The sequence below is a fragment of the Octopus bimaculoides genome, chromosome 6 (genome assembly GCF_046866305.1).
Source record: "Octopus bimaculoides isolate indiv1 chromosome 6, ASM4686630v1, whole genome shotgun sequence".
NCBI lineage: Eukaryota > Metazoa > Mollusca > Cephalopoda > Octopoda > Octopodidae > Octopus > Octopus bimaculoides.
This window is the reverse complement of record NC_142933.1, coordinates 37386003-37410709: the sequence shown is the minus strand read 5'-3', so window position 1 is coordinate 37410709 and position 24707 is coordinate 37386003. Positions and strand designations below refer to the sequence as shown.

General features: G+C 37.6%; 1 protein-coding gene and 1 long non-coding RNA gene across 3 annotated transcripts in view; one reads left to right on the top strand and one right to left on the bottom strand.

The window, feature by feature from the left end:
- LOC106878621 (uncharacterized) overlaps nucleotides 1–4036 on the bottom strand; it is a 53571-nt gene extending 49535 nt beyond the window's left edge. The window contains exon 1 of the long non-coding RNA XR_001410522.3: nucleotides 3843–4036. This is a non-coding gene — a long non-coding RNA (uncharacterized LOC106878621). The remainder of the gene's footprint in view (nucleotides 1–3842) is intronic.
- Nucleotides 4037–4611: 575 nt separating this feature from the next.
- LOC106878620 (uncharacterized) lies at nucleotides 4612–21544 on the top strand. 2 transcript variants are annotated; one of them, XM_014927896.3, is made up of 6 exons: nucleotides 4614–5040; nucleotides 6711–6791; nucleotides 10993–11115; nucleotides 15978–16113; nucleotides 20261–20310; nucleotides 21265–21544. In XM_014927896.3, the coding sequence occupies exons 1-6, from the start codon at nucleotides 5019–5021 to the stop codon at nucleotides 21477–21479; spliced, it is 627 nt and encodes a 208-aa protein (XP_014783382.1). In that variant the 5' UTR covers nucleotides 4614–5018; the 3' UTR covers nucleotides 21480–21544. The 2 variants fall into 2 exon arrangements, with proteins under 2 accessions (XP_014783383.1, XP_014783382.1); XM_014927897.3 differs by lacking the exon at nucleotides 10993–11115 and having other exon boundaries at nucleotides 4612–5040.
- Nucleotides 21545–24707: the final 3163 nt, after the last annotated feature.

The following is a 24707-nucleotide window of genomic DNA, read 5'->3' as shown; positions in this document are numbered from 1 at the left end:
TATAAACAGAAATAAAAATATGCTGGATGTTTGTAACATCCAACATATTTTTATTTCTATTTTTATTCTCTTATTTCCCTTTATATTTGTTATATCTCTCCCTTTCCAAAATAACTTCTTATACTGAACCCTACTATTTCCCTCTACTTAACTCTCTCATATTGTCTCTGATGAAGGGATATCCCTCGTATCCTTAAAACAGCTGTAAGACTACCTTTCTCTTTATAAATGCCCCGGTTTCGTTGTCCCATTTTATTCAATATATACATACTCACACACGACCCGCATTAGACTCCCTACTCATACTTTTATCGAACCGAGAGTCAAACTACAGCCCTTCCGTATCACTTACATAACCTAACCTACCATCTTAGGTCTTCTGCATACCAAAACTTATATATATTAGAAATAATACATTTCTAAATCTCTCAGAGAGATTTAAGCAGTAGTGATACGTTAAAGTAGTTGTATACTGTCAACTTAATGTGACAGTCCCATGAAGGGAATCATACTACTGCTATTTAACCCTAGGAAGCTGCACCGCTTCCTTCGGCTTGACACATTTCCTGTGTCCTTATGTTTACGAGAGGGAGACAAGCACCTCCACCTAGCCAAGCCTGCATCCAGGGACATGTTTTGAAATTTTGAAATCAGTGAATGTGTTTCGCTAGAATTATTATATGTTTACGAGTGCTTGACAGGCATCCTCAGCCAGCAAGTCACGCTACTCCAGGCTGATGACGAGCAAAAACTCAGAAATATGTCCCTGGATGCAGGCTTGGCTGGGTGGAGGCGCTTGTCTCCCTCTCGTAAACATAAGGACACAGGAAATGTGACAAGGCCGACAGGAAGCGGTGCAGCTTCCTAGGGCTAAATAGCAGTAGTATGATTCCCTTCATGGGACTGTCACGTTAAGTTGACACCATACAACTACTTTATATATATATATATATATATATATATATATATATATATACACACATACATATATGTATATATGTGTGTGTGTGTGTGTAAATATGCACACACCCACAGGCTAGTCCCCATATATATATATATATATATATATATATATATATATATATACACACTAAACGTTTTGTATATACTAGTGTACAAAGCCTATTCTGAAATGTCTATAGTAGAACCATGCTAGTATTATTGCTGGCACAGTAGGTCCCATTTAATACAATGTGCAAGTGGCTCTATTCACACGACTGATTAGTCTCTGATTACGTAATCATAATAATTAATCAGCTTCGCGAGTTATGATTTATTTGATAATGGCTTGCCCAAGTTATACCATACTCCCTTCTCTCTTTCCATCCTTCTCTCTTTCCATCCTTCTCTCTCCTCTCTTTCTCCCTACTTCTCCCTTTTTCTTTCCCTGTCTGTCTCTCTCCTTTTGTCTGTCGCGCGCGCGCGCGTACGAACACACATAAACGACCAGCTATAACAAACCGAAAAGAGCCAAGTGAATGATATTTGTTCAGTCCCGGCATGCAGATTATGGTTAGTTTTTCACACTAAATCTAATACGTTTATATTCATGTATGCGAAATTGTCGTAGCTAATTAACTAGCTTTATCATTCATAAATAACGTGTTTGTTGAAGTATGAATTAGGACACCGTGGGTGAGGAGCAGTTGTTTGGTCTTCACTTAGATTGAAAGCTATTAATATTTCAAACTATTCTGTATAAAACCGTCAGTTATGACGATAATTAAAGTTTTCCGGACTATTTGCCTCGTCTTTATTACTTTTATTTACATGTCATATTCCTGAATATGATATAAATATTATTTACATTATTTCAAGATGTATTTGATCTTGACTTTTCCTTTTATAAATATTAATACAATGAAACGCCGGCTTACTGACAATTAATAGTGTGTTATAAAGATATTTAAGTTTAATCAACCAGTAATGGCAGCCAGATTGGACTGAAAACTGTACAAGTTCTGCTGATGCAGTAACCAGTAAGAACTGGCATAAAAATCCCAGAAATTCTGGGATTTTCCTAAACAGAAAACAGCAAACTGATTCAGATTCTCTAAATATAATTAAAAAAATATTTGCAAAACATTCCAAAGGATTCTCCGTTTGAAGTTCTTGCACTGAAAATATGCAGTTGATAATATATACATATGTTAAACATACACATAAACAGTAATGAAACAACAAACTTGAATACTAAAGCGACATATATACTCACTACATGAATACAAGTTTATCCACATGCACACACACACACACACACACACACACACACACACACACACACACACACACACATGCATACACCGACTAACTTGGACAACCATAAACCGCAAAAGGTGTCTTAGCTTAAATAGGAGAGCCTTATTAGTGACGGGCTTGGAATCTGTGAAGTATAATTTTTTTTTTATTTTACAGAAACTATTCAGATTCTGTCTTTGATAACTCACTACAAAATAAGATCACACACATTTCCTTTATATCGTGCAAAAAAAAAATGGTTCCAGTTATTTATATATTTTTCAAATGTCGTAACTCAAAATAATTTGCAATTGCTATGAACATTTGTTCAGCAGTTCTGGTGAATAATACCTGGGCAAGGTTGAATTATGTAATCTGTCATGCGTATGTATATACCTTGATACCGGATTTACACGCTCATGCATTTATCTATCTATCTATCTATCTATCTATCTATTGATATATATATACACTTCCATATACATGTATATATATATCAAATTAACGAAAAACATTTTATTTTTATGGTTTCTTTCATCTAGGAGTGGTTAAAGGGAAAAAATATAAAATTACAAAATTTTGAGGTGAAAATGTATGTACTCACCTTCTAGTTCGCAATTCGAAAATACATATCGGTGTAAGTATAAAAAAATCAAATTTGCAGTTCAAAGAAAATGCTTGCAGACCTTAACAAAGTTATTAGTTTTTGTTAATTGAAAGGAAACCTATTCCCAGAGACAAGAGAATTGTTGACTGAAACAATGGAAATCCGACACGGGTTATGGTTAATGACGCTGGAGATCTAATTAAAACGAATCATACTCAGAGTTGTCACCTTGTCTTCTAAAAACTATCACCTGTCCCCTACTCACCCATTCACTAAACATGAAAATGCAAATTTTGTGAAATTATTCCTAATTTCCAGAAACTATCTCCCCGTTTTCCTCTGAGGGTCACTAATAATTGTCACAAGGTTTTAGTTTTCCTTCTCCAACTAAAATTAAAATTTCAATTTTTTATGATTCTTTTACCTACATTATTCAGGACATCAGCATTTATTTGAATAAACTAAATTCATAGCATTGGCCCACTTGAGTTAGTTCCTTTAGCCCATTTTCTTTAGGTGTGTATATACCTTGTACGTACGTATATAACAGTCGTCAATAAACAACTTGTAAAATATAGGTTTCAAACTTTGGCACAATGCCAGCAATTTTGATGAAGGGGACACGTCGATTACATCGACCCCAGCAGTCAACTAGTACTTATTTTATACACTCCAAACGGATGAAAGGCAAAGTTAGTCTCAGCGGAATTTAAACTCAGAACGTAAAGTCGGACAAAATGCCGCTAAGTATTTTACGATTCTAGCAGCTCGCTCCCTTAGCAATCTGTATATTAAAGTGTCTTCGAAGGCGGCCGGATAAAATTCTTTGCGGCATTTCGTCCGTCTTTACGTTCTGAGTTCAAATTCCGGTGAATCTTTCGGGATGAATAAGTACCAATCGATCACTGGGTCGATATAATCGACGTACTTCCACCCCGAAACTGCTGATCTTGTGCCAAAATTTGAAACCGATATAATAGTGTCTTCTCTTACATACTTCAGAATCTAATGATGGATCTTTGTGGTTATCGTCACTGCCTACAATTTTGTTCCAATGGTTTTCAAATTTGGTATATGGATTAAGTTTTGTATACTAAAGTTTGTAAAATTTGGGTATTTTAGCCAAGCAGAAGCGAGTATTTTGCACATCACCGTGAAGTTCTGTTAGCATAGTAAGCAAAGAAGCACCACAAGTTCCATAGCTGATTGCGAAGAACTCTGTTTCCATAGTAACCAAAGATGCTGCGCATGCGCATAAGGAGTGTAGCCACCACTTGTTCTATAATTGTTTGTTTTCATAACAGTAGGAATTCGATTCTAGAACGTTTTTTGTTGTTTATTGTAGCTAGTTTAATGTTTTGACATGCCGTTGTCCCCACCCTTTCTCGCTACTGTGATAGCCGATGGAAGAGGCAGCGAACGCGCTGTTTTCTGACTGGCTGAAAATTATTAAACTTTGAACATTTGTGAGTTTTGAAAAAATTTTCTGGAATAAATGAATAACAAATTCGGATTCAGCATCAAAAATTTTATTTATATGATACATTAAAAAAATTTTTTTTTTAAAGATTTCGACATACAGTGACAAAAACCACAAAGATCCCTAATGACTGCTATAGTTTAATAAATCGCAGTTCTTAACGTTGCTTTTATCATTGTTTGCCGACAAGAAAAGAAATTATTATTTGAAAACTAAAAGAAATCATTATTGTTCACCGACAATATTTGGAGCCAAAGTAAAGAAAACAGATCTCGCTGGTCACAATGACGTCAGGCAACAGCGAAGCAAGACGCGAGGTACACGTGATCATCGAACATTTTAAATTGCTGAAGTGAAGCTTCCGTTTTCCCTTTGAACAACCGACAGTTGTTAGAAATTTCATACTGTGGAATTGTTAACACAGAGAGAGCCTTTTCTCAGTAGGCCTACATTTAGAAATTCTGTCATTTTTATTTTTTTTCCTTGGTATTTGTTTTTGTTCAGTTTCTTAACGTTGAATCTTTCGAATACGGAATTCGATTTTAAGTTCCAGTTTTTGTGTTGGTTCATACGAAACAAGTGATAAGCTTTCATTAGGATATCTAGTAATTCAATTTCAACCCTAACCCTCGTTTTTAGATTTAATCAAGATTTTGAAATTTTATAGAAAGTAACGAAAAGACCAACCAGCTCATGATTCTTAGGAGTGAATACGGTAAGATTATCACTTTTGTTTTCACATCATTGTCTCAGAGCTGGTAATAGAACACAGTGTTACAAACTAACTATATTAAGAAATGCACTTACCCATATATATATATGCACTTGCATATACATATTTACAACTTACACACATAAGAGTATCTATACTCACATACAGATATACAAATTTACACATGCATACATAAGTATAGCCCTATATATCTATGCAAACAGGCGGATACACACATGTATCTATATTTACATAATAAAGCTTAGACAGAATCTCAAGAATAAACCCATATATCCATACTGATTGTCCATCAAAATACGACCACGATGCTGTCCACTCTCTTAATTGGTGAGATCTTTGATCGCTGAACAGTCCTATCCTTTTATTTTTCTTTAGTTACTTTTTCGAGTCATGCCAACTTATAAGGGCTGGTTTCCCAGTTTCATGGCACATATATATTCCCCACCTGGACGGGACACCGGTCTGTCGCAGGATTACTCAATTTTGGCAGCTGAGCGAACTGGAGCAATGTGAAATGAAGTGTTTTGCTCAAGAACACAAGGCGTCGCTCGGTCCAGGAATCGAAATCACAATCTTACGATTATGAGTCCAACACCCTAACCACTGAGCCACGCACCTCCACACTTCTATCCTATCCCCATTCAAGATTTTATTGCTGGTATGGTATGTGATAGTAGTGCAAACCATGGTTACATGGTTCCATATCTCCTGGCATTCTTCTGCAGTTTTCCAACATATGATCCTCCATTTCCAACTCATGATCCCGGCTTCAATAGATACCGCTAAATAGTCAACAATAGCATTGTACATTTCCTCCCAAACGTACTTGCATTTCCTCAAAGCATTCTTCACTAGAACATTACAACACTTCTTTGGTCCTGGAACAGAGCGGCGAACACTACACAAATGGTCGTATATTACTTTGTTGGGTAGCTGGTACGTGGAATCATCTTTATCACGTTCCCGAGCCACTGAAACTGGTACTGGGTGATCATGGCCTTAATATTTTGCCCGTTGTTCACTATAAGTAAAGTATTGTGTTATACACGCGCGCGCGTGCACACACACACACACACACACACACACACACACACACAGACACACACACACACACACACACACACGTACACATAGACACACTCACATAAACACACACACACGTGTTGGTATTTATGTGTTTAATTCAACAAAATCGCTTAAAACAAAAAAGGTAACATTACTTTCCCATCAATAGACATCGATAACATTAAGTATCTGACTAGAACATGAACAAAGTACTGGGGTCGTCGATATGAAGGACTACATACATCCTTAAAAGTGGTGCTCCAGCCTGGCCGTAACCTAATGGCTAAACCAAGGAAAGAATTAAAAAACAATGAATATACTATGTAACACCAATGAGCAGTCGTCAAGTGTTTTATGGAATTAATAGTATTCTTTACATGCGTATCTATGAAGAGAATGGGTAGAGTCAGAATACAGACTAAGCTTATAGGTTTTCCTTTCTCCACTTCAGAATAGTGGATTTAGTCTCTCATCAAATGAAAATAACCCTGTGGATATAATTCGTAAAATAGCACAGAACGTGTTCTATGTACCAACAAGTGAATCAGTTGTAATTTAATACAGTGAAATATTTGTTCCTTTGACAGCTTTATTGAGGAGAAGGCGGTCTATAGAGACAAATCATATTTACAATTTGGACGAGATCGCAGCTGATGACGACGAAATAGGTAGGCACTTATTCATACATTGCATTTATATTGTATTTCTTCGGTTCGTAGACATTAAGTAACAGCAGGTCGTACACCGAAAGTACAATTTCACTTCCCTTAAACTGCCAAAAAAAAAGGAAATATTTAAATATATATATATTCTGTGCATCATCTTCGTTACACCTCGATTTAAAAATCAAACTTGTAACAATGCTGTCATTAAGAGAAGTGCTTATCTCCCATTTCAATAACTGCCGCCAGGGCATTTCACGTGTTTAAACCCAAGATAAATTATGAATGAATTACATGCTACCAGCATCGCTGAGGTCCGTTTTGATAAATTTTGAAGGATACAAATATAAAGGCTGTCTCATAATGACGGGTGCATTTTATTTGTAATATTTGGAGGGCAGCGAGCTGGCTGAATCGTTAGCACGCCGGGCGAAATGCTTAGCGGTATTTCGTCTGCCTTTATGTTCTGAGTTCAAATTCCGCCGATGTCGACTTTGCCTTTCCTCCTTTCGGGTCGATAAATTAAGTACCAGTTGCGTTGCGTACTGGGGTCAATCTAATCGATTGCCCCCCCCCACTCCCCCAAAATTTCGGACCTTGTGCCTAGAATAGAAAAGAAAATTTGTAGGGCAGCGAGCTGGCTGAATCGTTAGCACGCCAGGCAAAATGCTTAGCAGTATTTCGTCCGCCTTCACGTTCTGAGTTCAAATTCTGTCGAGGGTGTCTTTGCCGTTCATCTTTTCGGGGTCGATAAAATAAGTACCAGTCGAGCACTGGGGTCAGTGTAATTGACTTACTCTCTCCCCCAAAATCGCTGGCCTTGTGCCAAAATTTGAAACCAATATTTGTAGGGCAGCGAGCTGGCAGAAACGTTAGCACGCCGGGCGAAATGCTTTGCGGTATTTCGTCTGCCACTGCGCTCTGAGTTCAAATTCCGCCGAGGTCGACTTTGCCTTTCATCCTTTCGCGGTCGATAAATTAAGTACCAGTTACGCACTGGAGTCGATAAAATCGACTTAATCCGTTTGTCTGTCCTTGTTTGTCCCCTCTGTGTGTAGCCCCTTGTGGGCAGTAAAGAAATAGGTATTTCGTCTGCCGTTATGTTCTGAGTTCAAATTCCGCCGAGGTCGACTTTGCCTTTCATCATTTCGGGGTCGATAAATTAAGTACCAGTTACGCACTGGGGTCGATGTAATCGACTTAATACCTTTGTCTGTCCTTGTTTGTCCCCTCTATGTTTAGCCCCTTGTGGGCAATAAAGAAATAAGAATCGTTAGCACGCCAGGCAAAATACTTAGCAACATTTCGTCCGCCTTCACGTTCTGAGCTCAAATTCTGCCTCAGTCGACTTTGCCTTTCACCCTTTCACCCTTTCATCCTTTTGATAAAATGAGTACCAGCTGATCACAGGGGTAGAAGTGATAGGTTTACACTGTCCCCCGAAATTGCTGGCCTTGTGCCAGAATTTAAAACCAATATTTGTAATATATGTACTTGTTCCAGTCCGAGTTACTTGCGTTTAAAAAGTGTCCCACCTGTGTGAGACTCCCTGAGGGACATAGTTCCTATTATCAAGAAAGTAATGACTTCACCAGGTATTAATCGAACCAAGGAGGAAGTTGCAACGCTGTCGGTAGACCTAGAAAAAATCGCTGCAAAACCTCCCTCACATGCAACATCAGTCTATAAAATAGTTAAATATTCAGATAAAGTCAATATTGGTTTCAAATTTTGGTACAAGGCCAGTAATTTCGGGGGAAGCGGCTTGACAATTACATCGGCCCCCAGTGCTCAACTGGTACTTATTTTAACGACCTCAAAAGCATAAAACTCGGCGGAATTGAACTCAGAACATAAAGACGTCTGTCTGCACGATCTAAGTTCAAATTCCCCGAGGTCGACTCTGCCTTTCATCCTTTCGGGATCGATATATTAAGTACCAGCGAGAAACTGGGGTCGATGTAATTGACTAGTCTCCTACCACCAAATTTCAGGCCTTGTGTATTTGGCTCAGCGTGCTAACGATTCTGCCAGCTCGCCGTCTTACGACAAGCCTATATTGAATAGAATATCTTCTCTACGAAAGGCACAAGGCCTGAAATTTGGTGGGAGGAGACTAGTCGATTACATTGACCCCAGTGTTTCGCTGGTACTTAATATATCGATCCCGAAAGGATAAAAAGCACAGTCAACCTCGATGGAATTTTAACTCAGATCGTGCAGATGGATGAAAAGCTGCTAAGCATTCTGCCCCGCGTGCTAAACACTCTGCAGCTCGCCGCTTTGATACTGAATAGAATCTAACAGAAAGGAAGACGCGATGGACACGGCGAGAATAAAGGTTGATTGATATCTTTCTGAGGCATAGAAATACAAAACGATAACTAGGAACTGAAGGTAGTTAATATCGTCAGCGCCTTTTATATCCTCCCTGGATACTAAGAAGCATCACAATGCCTCATTAACACTGCTTCATCATTCGGTAGTTAATGATAAAATTTGGAGAGGTATGAAGCAAATGGCTTTTAAAGAAAGATTAATGCTAATCGTGCTAAGAAAGACACAAAGTGTTTAGTTCTGTATGTTATTTAATGGATCTACGTATACTGGTACACTTCAGAAATACATCAATGTGGCTATGCTCATATCAGGAGCAGGCATGAATGTGTGGTTAAGAAGTTTGCTTTGCAACCACTTGCCTTCAGGTTCAGTCCCACTGCGCGGTAGCTTAGGCCAGTGTCTTCTACAACAATCCCCGGGCCAACCAATGTCTTGTGAGTAAATTTGTTGACAGCAACCGCGTGAAAGCTTGTGTGTGTGCGTGTGCGTGTGTGTGTGTGTGTGTGTGTGTGTGTGTGTGTGCGTATCTATGTGTGTGTATATATATATATATATATATATATATATATATATATATATATATATAGTATGTATGTATGTATGTATGTATGTATGCATGTATGTATGTGTGTATGTGTGTATGTATATTTATATATTTGTACAGATATTGGTTATATATGATTCATAAAAAATAGCGGCACATCAACGTGTAGCAGGTACGTATGTATGTATGTATGTCTATGCATGTTTATATTATATATATGTATATGTATACACACACACACACACACACACACACACACACACACACATATATATATATATATATATATATATATATATATATATATATATATATATATATATATATAAGGTAAGCAGTTAGTGGTTATAGTAACCGACTAAGGGATAAAATATCCGTATGTACTATCGGTATCAGTTAACTTTGGGCATGGGTAAATAAGCACACCCTGCTCGTACGGTACAGGTAACAACAGAATAAACAAAAGTTTATCAGGAATCAAGTTTAAATAATCAGAAAATGGAGAAAACTTTAGATCAACAAATGAATCACTTGGACCACATCAATAGATTATTTCTAATACAAAATATGACATAACATTTATGTGACATAACAATTCTTACGGCCGTCTCCGCTTCCAATGTCAGTCAGTGCCTACGAAAAAGAATTGTTATGTCACATAAATGTTATGTCAAATTTTGTATTAAAAAATAATCTACTGATGTGGTCCAATTGATTTGTTTGTTGATCTAAAGTTTCCTCCACTTTCTGATTATATATATAAAGGCGGTGCTCCAGCATGGCCGCAGTCAAATGACTGAAACAAGTAAAAGAATATGTATATATATATATATGGTACAAATGAAAACGGAAAAAAAAAAACGAAGACGAAGTAAAAAGACAAATAAACGAGGTGTATTATGTTGACACTCGGAAACATTTATATTTGTCTGTATGCGTGACTGTTTGACTGTGTGTGCCCCCACATGGTTTAAGAGCCGGTGTTAGTTAGCAGTTCAACAAAAGTAACCGATGGATAAGTATCAGGTTTTTAGAAAATAAGCATCGTAAGTACGGCGGACGATTTGTTCGACTAAAACCTTTCAAGGCGGTGCCCCCAGTATGGCCGCATTGAAACAAGTAGATTAAAAATAAATAATAACAGATATAGATTATGAATCAAGAATTCAAGATAGCTTTCATAGCATCCATTTATGGCAATTTTAAAACATCTTCTTGCAATACTTCCGATCAAGGAAACTAAAGACAATTTATTAGTAACATTATAGTCACGATTGATACCAGTAGATTACAATAAAACATACCTCGTCCTGTGTCTTTCAGAGATATATTGGAAGTGTAGCAGCAACTTATGTAAAAATGGGGCCAAATGCTTTGAAAGAGGGCCAGAATTGTGGTGTCGATGTCCGAAAAAATACACAGGAACGTGGTGTGAGATAAAACGAGGTAAAACTATTTATAATTCGATTCCTGAGTTCAATTCTGAACTATGAGCAGATCAAGCAACTCTATTGTAGCAGATATCATTGCCTTAGTATTTATCTTTCAACTAGTGTAGTTCACAGCGCACTTCTGATTTCTGGTTGTAATACGCTTACTTCTCTTACATAGATAATACTGCTGATAAAGACATAAATCTCTTTCGTTCCTATGTTACTTGTATGTATAAATGTGACATTTTGTATCTACAAACGCGTTATTCCATCCTATAATAACGAGCGATTTGAAGCGATGTAAATTTCATTGAGTACGAAACTAGCAATCCGATTTTAGTTAAATGTCAGAAACGTTTTATCAATATTCTTAATGGCCTCTAGAAAGAGACAGAGATCACTCCATTTTCTATCTCTATGCATCTTAAAGCAGCATGTTCAGTTTGGTATCCAAGACACAGGATCCTAAAAAGCTTAAATAAACTACGTCATGGTTATTACTGCTGTTACTGCCGCTGCCGCTGCAACATACATATGCATTTTATAATACAACTAAAGATATTTCCAACTTGCTGATAAACTATCACTCACCAAATGACAGTGAGAAAGAGATGCATTTAATAACAAACTCTAAATAATACATCATATATGTCTGTCATCGCTACAGTTCAATACTTGCTTCAGTAGGAAGATAATACGAATGCAACATTCAGATAAGTGACTTCAAGTTCATATTTTGCTTTTCATTTAAGGCAAAACTATGATTAATGCAACTGAGGAAAATTAGGTGCAGAATTCTTCATCTAACAAGAGTACCAGGGATGTTTGAGGTCACAGGATGGGTTAATGAGGCCATTACAACAAAAACAGTGCTAGTATTAATAACTACGCTAATAGTGGTAGACTGACAAATATGTTCCAGCCGTGAACATTTTGACTTTTAGTCCTACATGGCACTCCGTCGGTTGCGACGACGAGAGTTCCAGTTGATCCGATCACCGGAACAGCCTGCTCGTGAAATTATCGCGCAAGTGGCTGAGAACTCCACAGACACGCGCACTCTTAACGTAGTTTTCGGGGAGATTCAGCGTGACACAGAATGTAACAAAGCTAGCCCTTTGAAATACAAGTACTACTTATTTTTTGCCAGCTGAGTGAACTGTAGCAATGTGGAATAAAGTGTCTGGCTCAAGGACACAACGCCAAATACCCTAACCACTAAGCCACGTACCTTATATCCACACAGAATAACTAGCCTCCACATTATTAAATATAACTTGATTTGATTTGTAGGAGATTTGGTTGCTATTTCTAATAGGTTCGCAGCAGCGGAGAGGCAGTCTCATCAGTTGCTTGCGATTTTTCATCTTTTTACTTGTTTCAGACATTAGAATGTGGCCATACTAGAGCATCGCCTTGAAAGGTTTACTCGAATGAGTCAGCCCAGTAGTTATTTGTTTTTAAACCTGGTACTTATACTTGTCTCTTTTGCCGAACGGCTAAGTTACGGGGACGTAAACACATCAACAGCGGTTGTTAAATAGTGGTGGTGGTGGTGGTGGTGGTGGTGGTGGTGGTGGAGGGATACAACAGACAAAAAGACTCTCTCTCACACACACACACATACATATATACTCGACGGGCTCCTCTCAGTTTCCGTCAGCCAAATCCAATCACAAGGTTTTGGTTAGCTTGGGGCTATAATAGAAGACACTAGTCCAAGGTGCCACGCAGTGGGACCGAACCCAAAACCATGTGGTTACCACACAGTCATACCTGTTAGTTTTGTTGCTGATAATGTTGATGATGGTTGGTGCTGTTGGGGACAATGATGATATTGGTATTGCTACTGTTATTTGGTGGTGGGCGTGGTGGTGGTGGTGGTGGTGGTGGCGGCGGCGGTGGTGGTGATGGTGAACAACTGGTGAGTTGTTTTTCTCCCTCCACTGACATTTTTCTCAAACTGGTAAGGCATTAACCATGCTGGAGCCTTTTCAGTAATTTTTCTTTTGTTATTCCTCAGGCTGCTTCGCAGATTCTTTTCTGCGTTAGCTTCTGTTCATATTTCTTGGCTTCCTGCAAAAGAAAGAAAACTTTTTTTTTATTATTTCGTTCATGTTATGCAACTGTTTGCAGAGGTTCTTCTATCGTCGTACAATAGATAATTCATGATTTTTCAGTCAAAGAAGACCCATATCTCTCTGTATTCGTGCTAAATGTGTGTCTCTCTGTGTACCATTTTTATTGAGAAGTGCATTCTAAATGTAATCATTACCTTTCTAGGTTTCATGGTGCAAGCATTATAACATGTTACTTATATAGCAAGAGAGCTTATGCTTATCAGCTTTTTCCTTCCAACCTTTTCTTCCATTTATGTATGCTGTACAGTTTCTGGTTCCTTAATTCTATATATTTCTCGGTTTGTCTTTGGTCTAATTTTCTAATCTTTGTTCCTTTATCTGACAAAATATATAAAGTACGTATTTTTAATGTATCTTCCTCTCTTCAATCTTTGCATGGTATTTTTTGTCCCATAACTACCAACTCATTTCTTATACGATTTGAGTTACTTCTCTTAGTGTGACGCAAATGGTATGTAGGTAGAAACGTAATATTATACGAATATATAGATAAAAGCGGTAAGTAGAATTGTTAGAGCGTCGGAAATGCTTTAACGTATAAAAAAACAAAAAAAAAAGATTATGCTCTATCGAACTGGTAGAGACGCTAGAGCATCAGGGCAAATGCCTTGCAGTATTTATTCCGGTTTCTTGCATTTGAAGTTCAAATCCCACCGAGGTCAACTTAGCTTTTAATCCGTCCAGTGACATTAAATAACAGTTTAGAGTGGTATATCAGTAGAATTATTAGAGCCGTCGGAAGGAATGTCTAGCGGTATTTGTTCCGGCCTTTAGCATTCAGAATTTTAAAGCCCCCGTAACATACGTAGGTAACGCATTGAATCCTTCACTCGGTTTGACATCATTACCTGGTTTAAGCGCCTTTAACACAGTATAGTTAAAGGCGCCTTTAACGCCTTTAACGCAAGTTTTAAAGAGGCATGGATATTGTTTTTTTCCTCCTGATTAAGCTATAAAAAGTTACAAGCTTCTACATGTGGGTTTCAAATTAGCAGAGATGGATATTGTTTTTCAAACTTCCAGTCGATAAAGGAAGATTCAGCCAAGTATTGGGATCGATTTAATCAGTCCTATATTAGAAATCAATATTATTATTATTATTATTATTATTATTATTATTATTATTATTATTATTGAGTGAAAGAGCAGCACATGCCATCAAAGTGACACTGGGGTACAAATATACGAAGCCCAATATACCCATCATGACTATCCACCTGATAAGGGTACAGCAGGCACATGCATCACAACCATAAATGCGCGATATGGTGACCTTATATGAAAGCAAACTGCATGACCTTGCAGGTGCGGCTCTATTAGAATTTTCTTCATGCTGAGTAGCCCATCCGTCTTAATAAGTCCTCGAATAAGGGTTATTTTATGATGATGAACAAAACACCCATGTTTCTAGGAGTGAAATATTCAAACCCCAAAGAATTCCTCTCAATACATAGCTATGATGCCCCCCGCCAGCCACTGCTCCTGCTCGTGATCAGAGATGCACATATCATCAGCCACAAAGGGACATACGCAACTGGTTGAGGTCAAGCAACTGACAAGCAAATCTGTGGTATTGAGTAGAATATATTTACTGTAGCCCATCATCATCATCGTCATTAATATTATTTGGCACCTAAAATGCCGTCAGGTGTTCACAGCCCTCTACCAATTGAGTAATGGAATCGGTGGATGTTCCGCTTTAGCAATGTATGCAGCATTGGTGGCAGGGACGTGAGACAACATGGTCGGGGAGACTCTAGGCGTCGACGAAAACGAAGTGGCCAGTCTGTTCCGGAGGACTTCCCGGTCGGAAATTATCATGGATAATTTCCAGATGTCCTTGGCCTGGCAGTGCTACCAGGGGGTGCTACCGGTTCAAGATAAACTCTACAGGCACGGATGTGCTGATCGACGGACTTGTCCGAGGTACGAGCAGAGTGACGAAACCGTTTTGCACGCACTCGTTTACTGTCCGGGCATTGCGGACTTGTGGAGTTATGTCGAACAGCTGATGTCACGTGTGGGACGTATTTATCTATCAGCCGAGTCTGTAGAGATGACTGTCCCGCCGCCCTCCTTTAATCGGGCAGGCAAGGCAGTTTTCCATTGCCTGGTGGCTGTGGCGAAAGAGGTTGTCTGGTGGACGAGGCTGAAAGGCATGAGGAGAGATACATTCCTCTTTGGTAGAGCTCTCATTGACTTCAAGTTTCACTTGAAAAAGAAATTGGGAGTGAAGAGGGAAGTGCTGTCCTCGAGTGAATTTATTGAAAGGTGGGTGAAAGTTGCGAAAATGGCAAGAATGGATGGTACCTTTCTAAGTGTAGACCTGTGAGTGGGAGAAAGGGAATTGGAGAGGGCACTTCCCCTTGGTGTTCAGGGAGAGCTTGGACAGTTCAGTTCCTCGATTATCCCTAGAGGTCATCCTATATCGGGAGGACTACATCTCTATCATCCTCCATTTTAAAACCTTTGTATACTATGTATATTTCCCTTTCTTTTCATTGTATACCGTATATACTTACTCTTTTTTTTTTCTGGTTTATTTATTTATTTTTATCATTTCATTATATGTAAACTCCAACACTTTATGTCTGTTTTGTATTGTACCCCTCATCCTTGACCCTGATAGCAAATAAATGAAATCATCATCATCATCATCATCATCATCATTATTATTATTATTATTATTATTATTATTATTATTATTATTATTATTGTTGTTGTTCTATTACAGCTGGTCACGAAGCTTCATGCTCATGTGATGACGGTACCATACGTAAACTTGCAATTGCTTTCGTTGTCCTCTTTGTGTTGTTCGTGTTGTTCTTAATATTTGCAGCATATTTGTACAGAAGAAAACTGCCTTGTTGGTAAGTAAGACTGTCTTCTGCTCTATTATTCTGCAACCAGTTTTAATCTTGACAATAGCGGCGATAAGGGACTAGATACACAGATAAGGGTATATGGATCAAGCAACTAGCATCGTTGCAATTCTACACACAATACAGCTGTGGTCTTCCGGGGAGATTAAACATAAACATGTTTAATTTAAACAGAAGACAGAATATTTTTAATTTAGACTTTATCAGATTGAAGTTTGCTGTCAACTTCTAACAACGTATACTCCTTTGTAGACTGCTTGTTAGACTTCTGCTTGCGAGTATCACACATATTAAGTAGACACTCCATACCAAACTAACATCGCTTCGATGAAGGAAAATCTCGAAAACACTCTTCAATTAGGATGTTTCCTGTCTTGCTTTGTGTGTGTGTGTGTGTGTATGTGTGTGGTTTTGTTATTATTTTTGAAGGCGGGCAAAATGCTTATTAGTATTTCGTCCGTCTTTTCTGAGTTCAAATTCCGCCGAAGTCAACTTTGCTTTTCATCCTTTCGTAGTCGATAAAATAAGTATCAATTGGCCGCTGGATCCCAATGTATTCGACTTAGCCCCTCCCCTGAAATTGCTGGCCTTTTGACAAAATGTTAAACCATTATTTTTTGCGGTTGTTTTTACAGCTTTTTTTTTTCTTGTAGCTTTCCTTTGTGTTTTCCTTATTCTTATTCTTATTGCTGAACATGTCTTTGTTCTAGTCATTGCTATTGTTACTGTTTTATTGTTACTGCTTTTGTTGTTATTGCTGTCGATGTTATTGTTTAAGTGGTTGTTGTTAGAGTTGTTGACATTTTGTTGCTGTTAATTCTGTTCAAGTGGAGGTGCAATGGCCCAGTGGTTAGGGCAGCGGATTCGCGGTCATAGGATCGTGGTTTCGATTTCCAGACCGGGCGTTGTGAGTGTTTATTGAGCGAAAACACCTAAAGCTCCACGAGGCTCCGGCAGGGGATGGTACTCTTTCACCACAACTTTCTCTCACTCTTACTTCCTGTTTCTGTTGTGCCTGTAATTCAAAGGGTCAGCCTTGTCACACTGTGTCACGCTGAATATCCCCGGGAACTACGTTAAGGGTACACGTGTCTGTGGAGTGCTCAGCCACTTGCACGTTAATTTCACGAGCAGGCTGTTCCGTTGATCGGATCAACTGGAACCTTCGACGTCGTAAGCGACGGAGTGCCAACAACAACAATTCTGTTCACGTTTTTATCGTTGAAACTATTACTGTTGTTATTGTGGTTGTTATTGTTGTTGCTATCGCAGTGTCTGTCGCCTTTATACATGTTATTGCTGTTATCATCTTTGTTCCACACTCACTTTTTTCATGAAATATGACAAAATGAAAACCTTCGAAGTCACTTCAAATTCCAAAATTACATTATCAAATACTAGTTTTCTTCTTTAGCGCCAGAAAATTTGCAGCCCAAGTTATTTATAGATCCTCATCAAATTCATATTCATATATCTGGGTTAGAGATGTTGATAAGCTCACACAAACATCATGTATGTATACAATAGATATTGACGAAGCTGATTGACCATCAGCTACATCGATCACACGATCATAGGTGATAATGTAAATCTATTCAGTAAACGGACTCCAGTAATATTAAAACTTCGAGACTCAATCTCCAAAACTACATTTTATTATTTAATTTTGATTGACAAAAATTTCGAGTTTTCTCTCTTGTTATATCTGACAACGAATTTTCGTTAATGGTGGTTTCAAATTTTGGCACAAGGCCAGCTTCTTGGTGGAGGGGTAAGTTGATTACATCGGCTCCACTGTTCAAGTGGTACTTATTTTATCCACCCTGAAAGGATGAAAGGTAAAGTCAACCTCAGTGGAATTTGAACTCAGAATGTAATGACGAACGAAATGCCGTCAAGCATTTTGTTTGGCGTGCCAGCAATTCTGCTAGCTCGTTAATATTAATTAGTTTAGACGCAGGTTTGTAATTATAATTACAGTTATTACATTTTCGGTTCACCACCTCAAGTACAGTAGTCTACATACACACACACACACACACACACACACTCTCTCTCTCTCTCTCTCTCTCTCACACACACACACACACACACACACACACACACACATACACACACAATATGCGTGTGTGCGTGTGCTTGTTTATGTATGCATGTATTTGTGTACGCATGTATACATCCATAAAAATAGGCTTACACACAATACAGTGCCTGTATTTCTGTTTGAATATGTTTGGGAGTATATAGTTTGTGTGCAGAGACTTCATACAACAGCGAGAAAAATTAGAAATAGGGACACTAATACTTTTCTCGGTATTATTTATACAAAATCTGTAAATGATGAAGTTAGTTTAACTATGATTATGCAATGTTCATCATTTTATAGGACTCTGAATAGGACAAACGATGCTAAAATTGCCACAAATAAAGCTGGAGCTTGAATTGCTGTCTGGGGTAACAGTATATTTGGAAGTTTGTTGTTGTTGCTGCTACTGTTAAGTTCCGAGTCACGGTTGATCGGGTAGATATACGAGTAATGTATCCCAGCTGAAACCCTCCATATTTTCCTCGTATTATCTAATTGTACATTGTTTTGGATATACAGAAAGCCCATTGTTTCTAGCTGCTCAGACGCATACATGACAGAACTGGCGTTTTCAAATATATTATCTATATTATTAAGAGCGGTAATGTTTTGATTTGAGGAAGATTTGGCCGTTATTTCTAACATCTATTTCTGACGAACGAGTGCATAGAGGCCTATTCGTTAACTCTGTGGCAAGAAACTTTACACACACATAAACACACACAAATATATACATATATATATACATACATACATACACACATACACACTCATACATGCACACACACGTACATGCATACATACTTACATACACATGCACACACATACATACATACATACATACATACATACATACATACATATACTGGTTGTTAGGTAACGATCCGAGGATGTACTCAATACTAAGAATTTGGTTGTTTATTTAAGCCGATTCAGCGACGTGTTTACTCGGGAGTTTCCACGAGTGTAGTTGTTTCGTCAAATAAGTCAGCCTGAGCCTCGCAACACGCGCGCGCTCGCACGCATGTCTGCACTGCTCATTCCTTAGTTCACCCTGCACCTTAGGCGGCAGCTCAGCTCCAGTGTTGCAACACTCTGGATCAAACTATCTGAGCTAGCGAGACATGCTCTCGGCTTTCGTTCAAATCCATCACGACTTGCGGTAAACTTTCATCTTTGCATTGCCTTACACTTAATTTTTCTCCTTCCCGGACTGTCTTTTAAAGTAAGAGGGTTGACTCTCTTGATGCCCAACCCTTCTCCGCAACTAGGTTTAGGACCTGGTACAACGGAGTTCCAGTAGTTTTTCAAAATCTAGAAAAACACGAAGTAATCAGAATTTGAACTCGAAACAAATAACAACCGATCAATGAGCAGGGCTAGTGAGTTACTAGTTCAAGGTGGTGCTTCTAGCATGGCTGCAATCAAATGACTGAAACAAGTAAAAGAGCATGTGATGTGTATGTGCATGTGTGTGTGCGTGCGCGCGCGCGTATTTGTCATCTGAATTTGTGTTACATTTATAACAGCAACGACGATTTGATTTTCATATTTCAAAACATGTTTCTGATGAAATAACTCGCTCATCACAACAAGATTAATATAACTAATAATACAGTTGATGATGTTTTCACGTAAACCATAGAAATAGCTGTAGATCAAGACAAATTAATTTTTTCCAAATATACTTGAGTTTTTTTTGTTTTCTATTCGTCCCAATTTTCTGCTCTAAACTTTCGTTTTAGGCAATTTAAACTCCATGCAACTTCATTCCTGCATTGGCTATTACGTTGAAGCAGTAATATATTGGGGTTTACTGAAATGTTATAGAACTGAGATCTTGAAATTTAAGGATATACGTTTTCAGTGCATATCATATGTGAAAAGAAAATGGCGAGGAATAGAGAAAATCCTCCGAAGTCAGCTTTCTGTGTGCCAATACAAGAAAATATATTTAGAGAGATTAGGAAAGTTGATATTTCTAACTAATGAAATTATTCAAAATTCCCAATATTGTTATTAATCTTGTTCTGTTTCTTCTTTTTGCAGCAGAAAAAAAGAAAAGAGGGAATGGTGCGAACCAATACAACAAAGACTCGGTAATTCAGAAGTCGTGAATTTAGATAATTATTTTCCGTTAAAGAATTTTGTATTAAGAAAAGCAAAGTTTACCAAAAATAGTGCTTTAAGAATACATCACATCATCAATATATTAGGATCAATGCATTTTATACGTCATCGAACGTGTGTTATATTTGTCGCTTTGTGTCCAAGTTAGCACCATGTGCATAATGCGTGACATTGCATCACATATATGACCAGCTAACAAATTTGCAACCTTGTACTAAACATCTGATTTTATAGATTATATGCCACCGACACGATGCAGTCTAAATATGCAAAATCATCCATTTGCGGCGCTACTTCTTAATTTTATAGAAAAAATTATTTTTAGTCAGACACAAGACTAGAAATTTATTTAAGTGTATTGTTTATGACAACAACCCATTACGTAGATGTATTTTACTGTCCATGTAAGGATGAATGATAAAGTGAACCCCAGTGGAAAGCTTATTGGCATTGTAAATAATAAACATTGCTTAATAGTAAACATAGATTAATTGATAAAAATTAAAGGAAATTTAGTCCCTAGATTACATTCTTTAAAAATTAAGTACTATTTATTCTGCACTAAGAAAAAAAAAGGAGATATTCCACTGAATTCACACCAACAATATATCGATACTAATTTTATTTGATCTGGTTTTTGCCTTCTAGTGACAACAACCCTATCGACACTGGCCAACATGTGTTTTTCTCATGGGCAATATCAACGGGTTGAGAAGCCAAACCTACATGGCAACTGTTAATTTTCTCTTTAAAAAATTGATGCTGTGGAGAAGTTTCCATGTATTGAACCTTAGTCCCAAGAGATATATAGAGACCCTGCATAAAACAGAATGATAACCGAAATAATTCGATTTAGACACTGGTAAGCTATAGGATACTACAATACAGTTAATAGTACGACTTAACTTTTTTTTTAATTACAGAGGATGACTGGAGAATCAAAGAACTATTAATTAATGACACTTTGAAAGCTAGTATGTCAAATATTCGGTCGGTGACGACTTGCGATGAACAAAAATGCAAGCCTCGTGAGGAAGGATGCAAATCTGAAAGTCAATCATCCATGGAATCCTGTGTGAACATCAATAGCCAGGCATCACAACCCGATAAGAAGATCAGGTTTTCATCGAAACCCTGAAAAGTAAAAATGGACCATTATTATATGTTGGTATTGTTTCTAAATAAACAGGAAATATATTTGGTGATTGTTGTAGAGTGTATTTTATGAATTTGGGGAAAATTCATTAACTCGTTGCTAAAGGTTCATAGCTAGGATATGAGAATTGTTTAGAGCGTTGATAGGCGAGGGTATGTATTGATTATTGGTAGAGTAGGGCTATGCTTTGGCTATTGGTGAGGTAGGAATATATTTTGGCTATTGGGGGAGATAGGGTTATGCTTTGACCATTGGTGGGTTAGGAGTATGTTTTGGTTATTAGCGGATTGGGAATATATTTTAGCTATTGGTATGGCTAGGGTATGTTTGGCTGTTGGTGGGTTGAAGCATGTTTTGCCTGCTGATGAGGATGAGGAATGTTTATAGTGCTGATGAGGTAGCAAATGTTCAAAATATTGATCCACTAATAGTTTGAATTCAGTTATGCGAGGCAATAATATAGCACTTGTACATTCCTCTCACAACAGAGCACCAGTTATACACCTCTTTTACAATATGGCGCTTGTTGTATAGCCTACTAACAGCTCACATTGATTGCATCTACTTCACTATGGTACCTATTTCTATCTGCAAGTCTTAAATCAAATAATAATAATAATAATAATAATAATAATAATAATAATAATAATAATAATAATAATAATAATTATTATTATTATTATTATTATTATGTTTTGGCTCAGTTTCGGTCTTATTCCTGGTAGAAATTATGTGGGTAGCGGGTTACTACCTCTAACCTTAGGTATCCACAAGTTTTCAGCAGTTTTTCAAGTGTTTAGAACCCTTCTGATAATCCTTGCTGCTCCTAAGAGACAAACATTTTGTAGAAGCTCCACCGGACATTCTATTTCAATCTCCTTCAGCTATTTGTCTATATCTTATTATAGACACAGCTTTTACTGTTTTCATGCTCCAAATTCTTCCTATTTCAAATTTTAAGAGATGATATTTATTTTTTTTCCTCCTCTTTCTTTACGATCCTGGAATCAAACGGGCATGATGTGTCGATAAGTAAGTAACTTCGCTTTTCCTTATCTATAGTCGATATTTTCTCACTTTTTGTCTGTTTGAATAGAAAAATCCCACAAAATCTTACATTTCTCCAACTCCAGTACTCTTTCGACTTAATGATTGTGTCATGTATTTCCAGCTTCAAATCCCCATTTTTGGCACAGTTTCCATCATCCTCATCATCACCATCATTCTTCTTCTTCTTCTTCTTCTTCTTCTTCTTCTTATTATTATTATTATTATTATTATTATTATTATTATTATTATTATTATTATTATTAATAATAATAATAATAATACGCAAGCTTTTTGTTTTTGTACGCACCTGTTGTGTGCATCACACTTACCTCTTTGGAGTGGTAAAGCGAGAGAGAGGAGGAGAGAGGAGGAAGTAAGAGAGAAAGAGAGAGGGAGTGAGAGAGTGTGAGAGAGAAAGAGAGAGAGAGCGAAAGAGACATCAGTGGTGACGGTGTTCGTTTTGTGCTTTTAAATGTTTTAGAGAGGAAGTAAAAGAGAAAGAAAGAGAGTAGGAGAGAAAGTGAGAGAGTGAGAGCGAATGAGAGGGAGAATGAGAGAGGGAATGAAAGTGACAGTGAGTGGTGACGGCGTAAGAGAGAAAGAAATAGTGAGAAAAAGGGAAAGAGAAAAAGAGAGAGTGAAAGAAACAGTGGGTGGTGACGGCGTTCGCTTTCTGTTTTTAAATGTTTATCACATCGCAAGGGAAATAGATAGATAGATAGATAGATAGATAGATAGATAGATAGATAGATAGATAGATAGATAGATAGATAGATCGATAGATAGATAGATAGATAGATAGATAGATAGATAGATAGATAGATACATATACACATTGTTTAATCAAAAGCGGGAGAGAAAAGGGACACAAAGGAAGTGAAAGAGAAAGAGAGAAAGTGAGAGAGACAATTCATACATAGATATATAGACACAGCAAATATTGATTGTCAATTTCATTTTTCATTATCACACGAGAATAAAATTAACTCACAAATGGCTGAGTGCTCCACAGCTACAACTCGAGACATATGTATATATATATATATATATATATGTGTGTGTGTGTGTGTGTGTGTGTGTGTGTGTGTGTGTGTGTGTGTGTGTGTGTGTGTGTGAATGTATTTGCGTGTGTATAGTATAGGTTAGTTAAAACATGTTTTCAATAATAAGTGTCACGTGGTGGAAATAAACGCAAACTTTCATTCATAAATCCATTATTTTGTTCTTTTGCATTTCAGTTTGTACATTTGTACCCAGAAATTTTCAACAACAGCGTGCCAGAAGAAATGGGGAAAAAAAATTTCCCAGGATTAAACTTAGCCCAAGTGATGCAAATATTCCATTCACACTAAACAGACTTCAGTTTCCACTTCGACTTGCATATTCAATGACAATTAATAAGGCTCAAGGGCAAACATTTGAAAAAGTTGGAATACATTTGCCTCAACCTGTATTTCCTCAAGGCCAATTATATCTTGCATTTTCAAGAGCACGAGTTATGAACAATATCAAAGTAAGAGTTATGGCACTCAATTGGGATAACAGACAAGGCCAAAAACGTGGTGTGACATGCACACAAAATATTGTCTACCATTAAGTACTGTGAGACCGCCGCACCACCTAGCATCACCAGCATACTAGCTGCTCCATCATTACACATCCACATTACATCTTTAAGATCGGGGAACCACTTAGGGACCTGCTGGATCTCTCTCGGCATACCAGCAAACTACAAAATCGCACAAGCCAGCATCAACACTACCTATAAGCCCGTCATATGTATGTATGTATGTATTTATGTATGTATTTATGTATGTATGTATGTATGTATTATGTGTGTGTTTGTGTGCGCTTGTCCCACCACCAGCGTTGCTTGACAACCGATGTTGGTGCGTTTGCGTCCCTGTAATTTAGCTGTTCAGCAGAAGAGACTGATAGAATAAGCACCAGGCTTACATGGAATAAGTCCAGGGGTCAATTACTTCGACTAAAGGGTGGTGTTCCAACATGGCTACCGTCAACTTACTGAAAGAAGTAAAAGAATACCAGAAAAATGCTTCCTCCCCTTCCTCCCCTCCTTGAAAATTTCGAGAAAGTACCCACTCCTCCTCGGAATTTTCCAGGAACTCATTCCTCCTCTTTCTCCGCTCCGAGGACTTT

What these genes read in the sequence shown, in the direction of transcription:
- LOC106878620 (XM_014927896.3), top strand. Translation starts at nt 5,019, where the DNA reads ATGATTCTTAGGAGTGAATACG. An exon ending in GTGGTGTGAGATAAAACGAG is followed by an intron (nt 11,116 to 15,977) that starts GTAAAACTATTT and finishes GTTCTATTACAG; the next exon opens with CTGGTCACGAAGCTTCATGC. An exon ending in ACCAATACAACAAAGACTCG is followed by an intron (nt 20,311 to 21,264) that starts GTAATTCAGAAG and finishes TTTTAATTACAG; the next exon opens with AGGATGACTGGAGAATCAAA.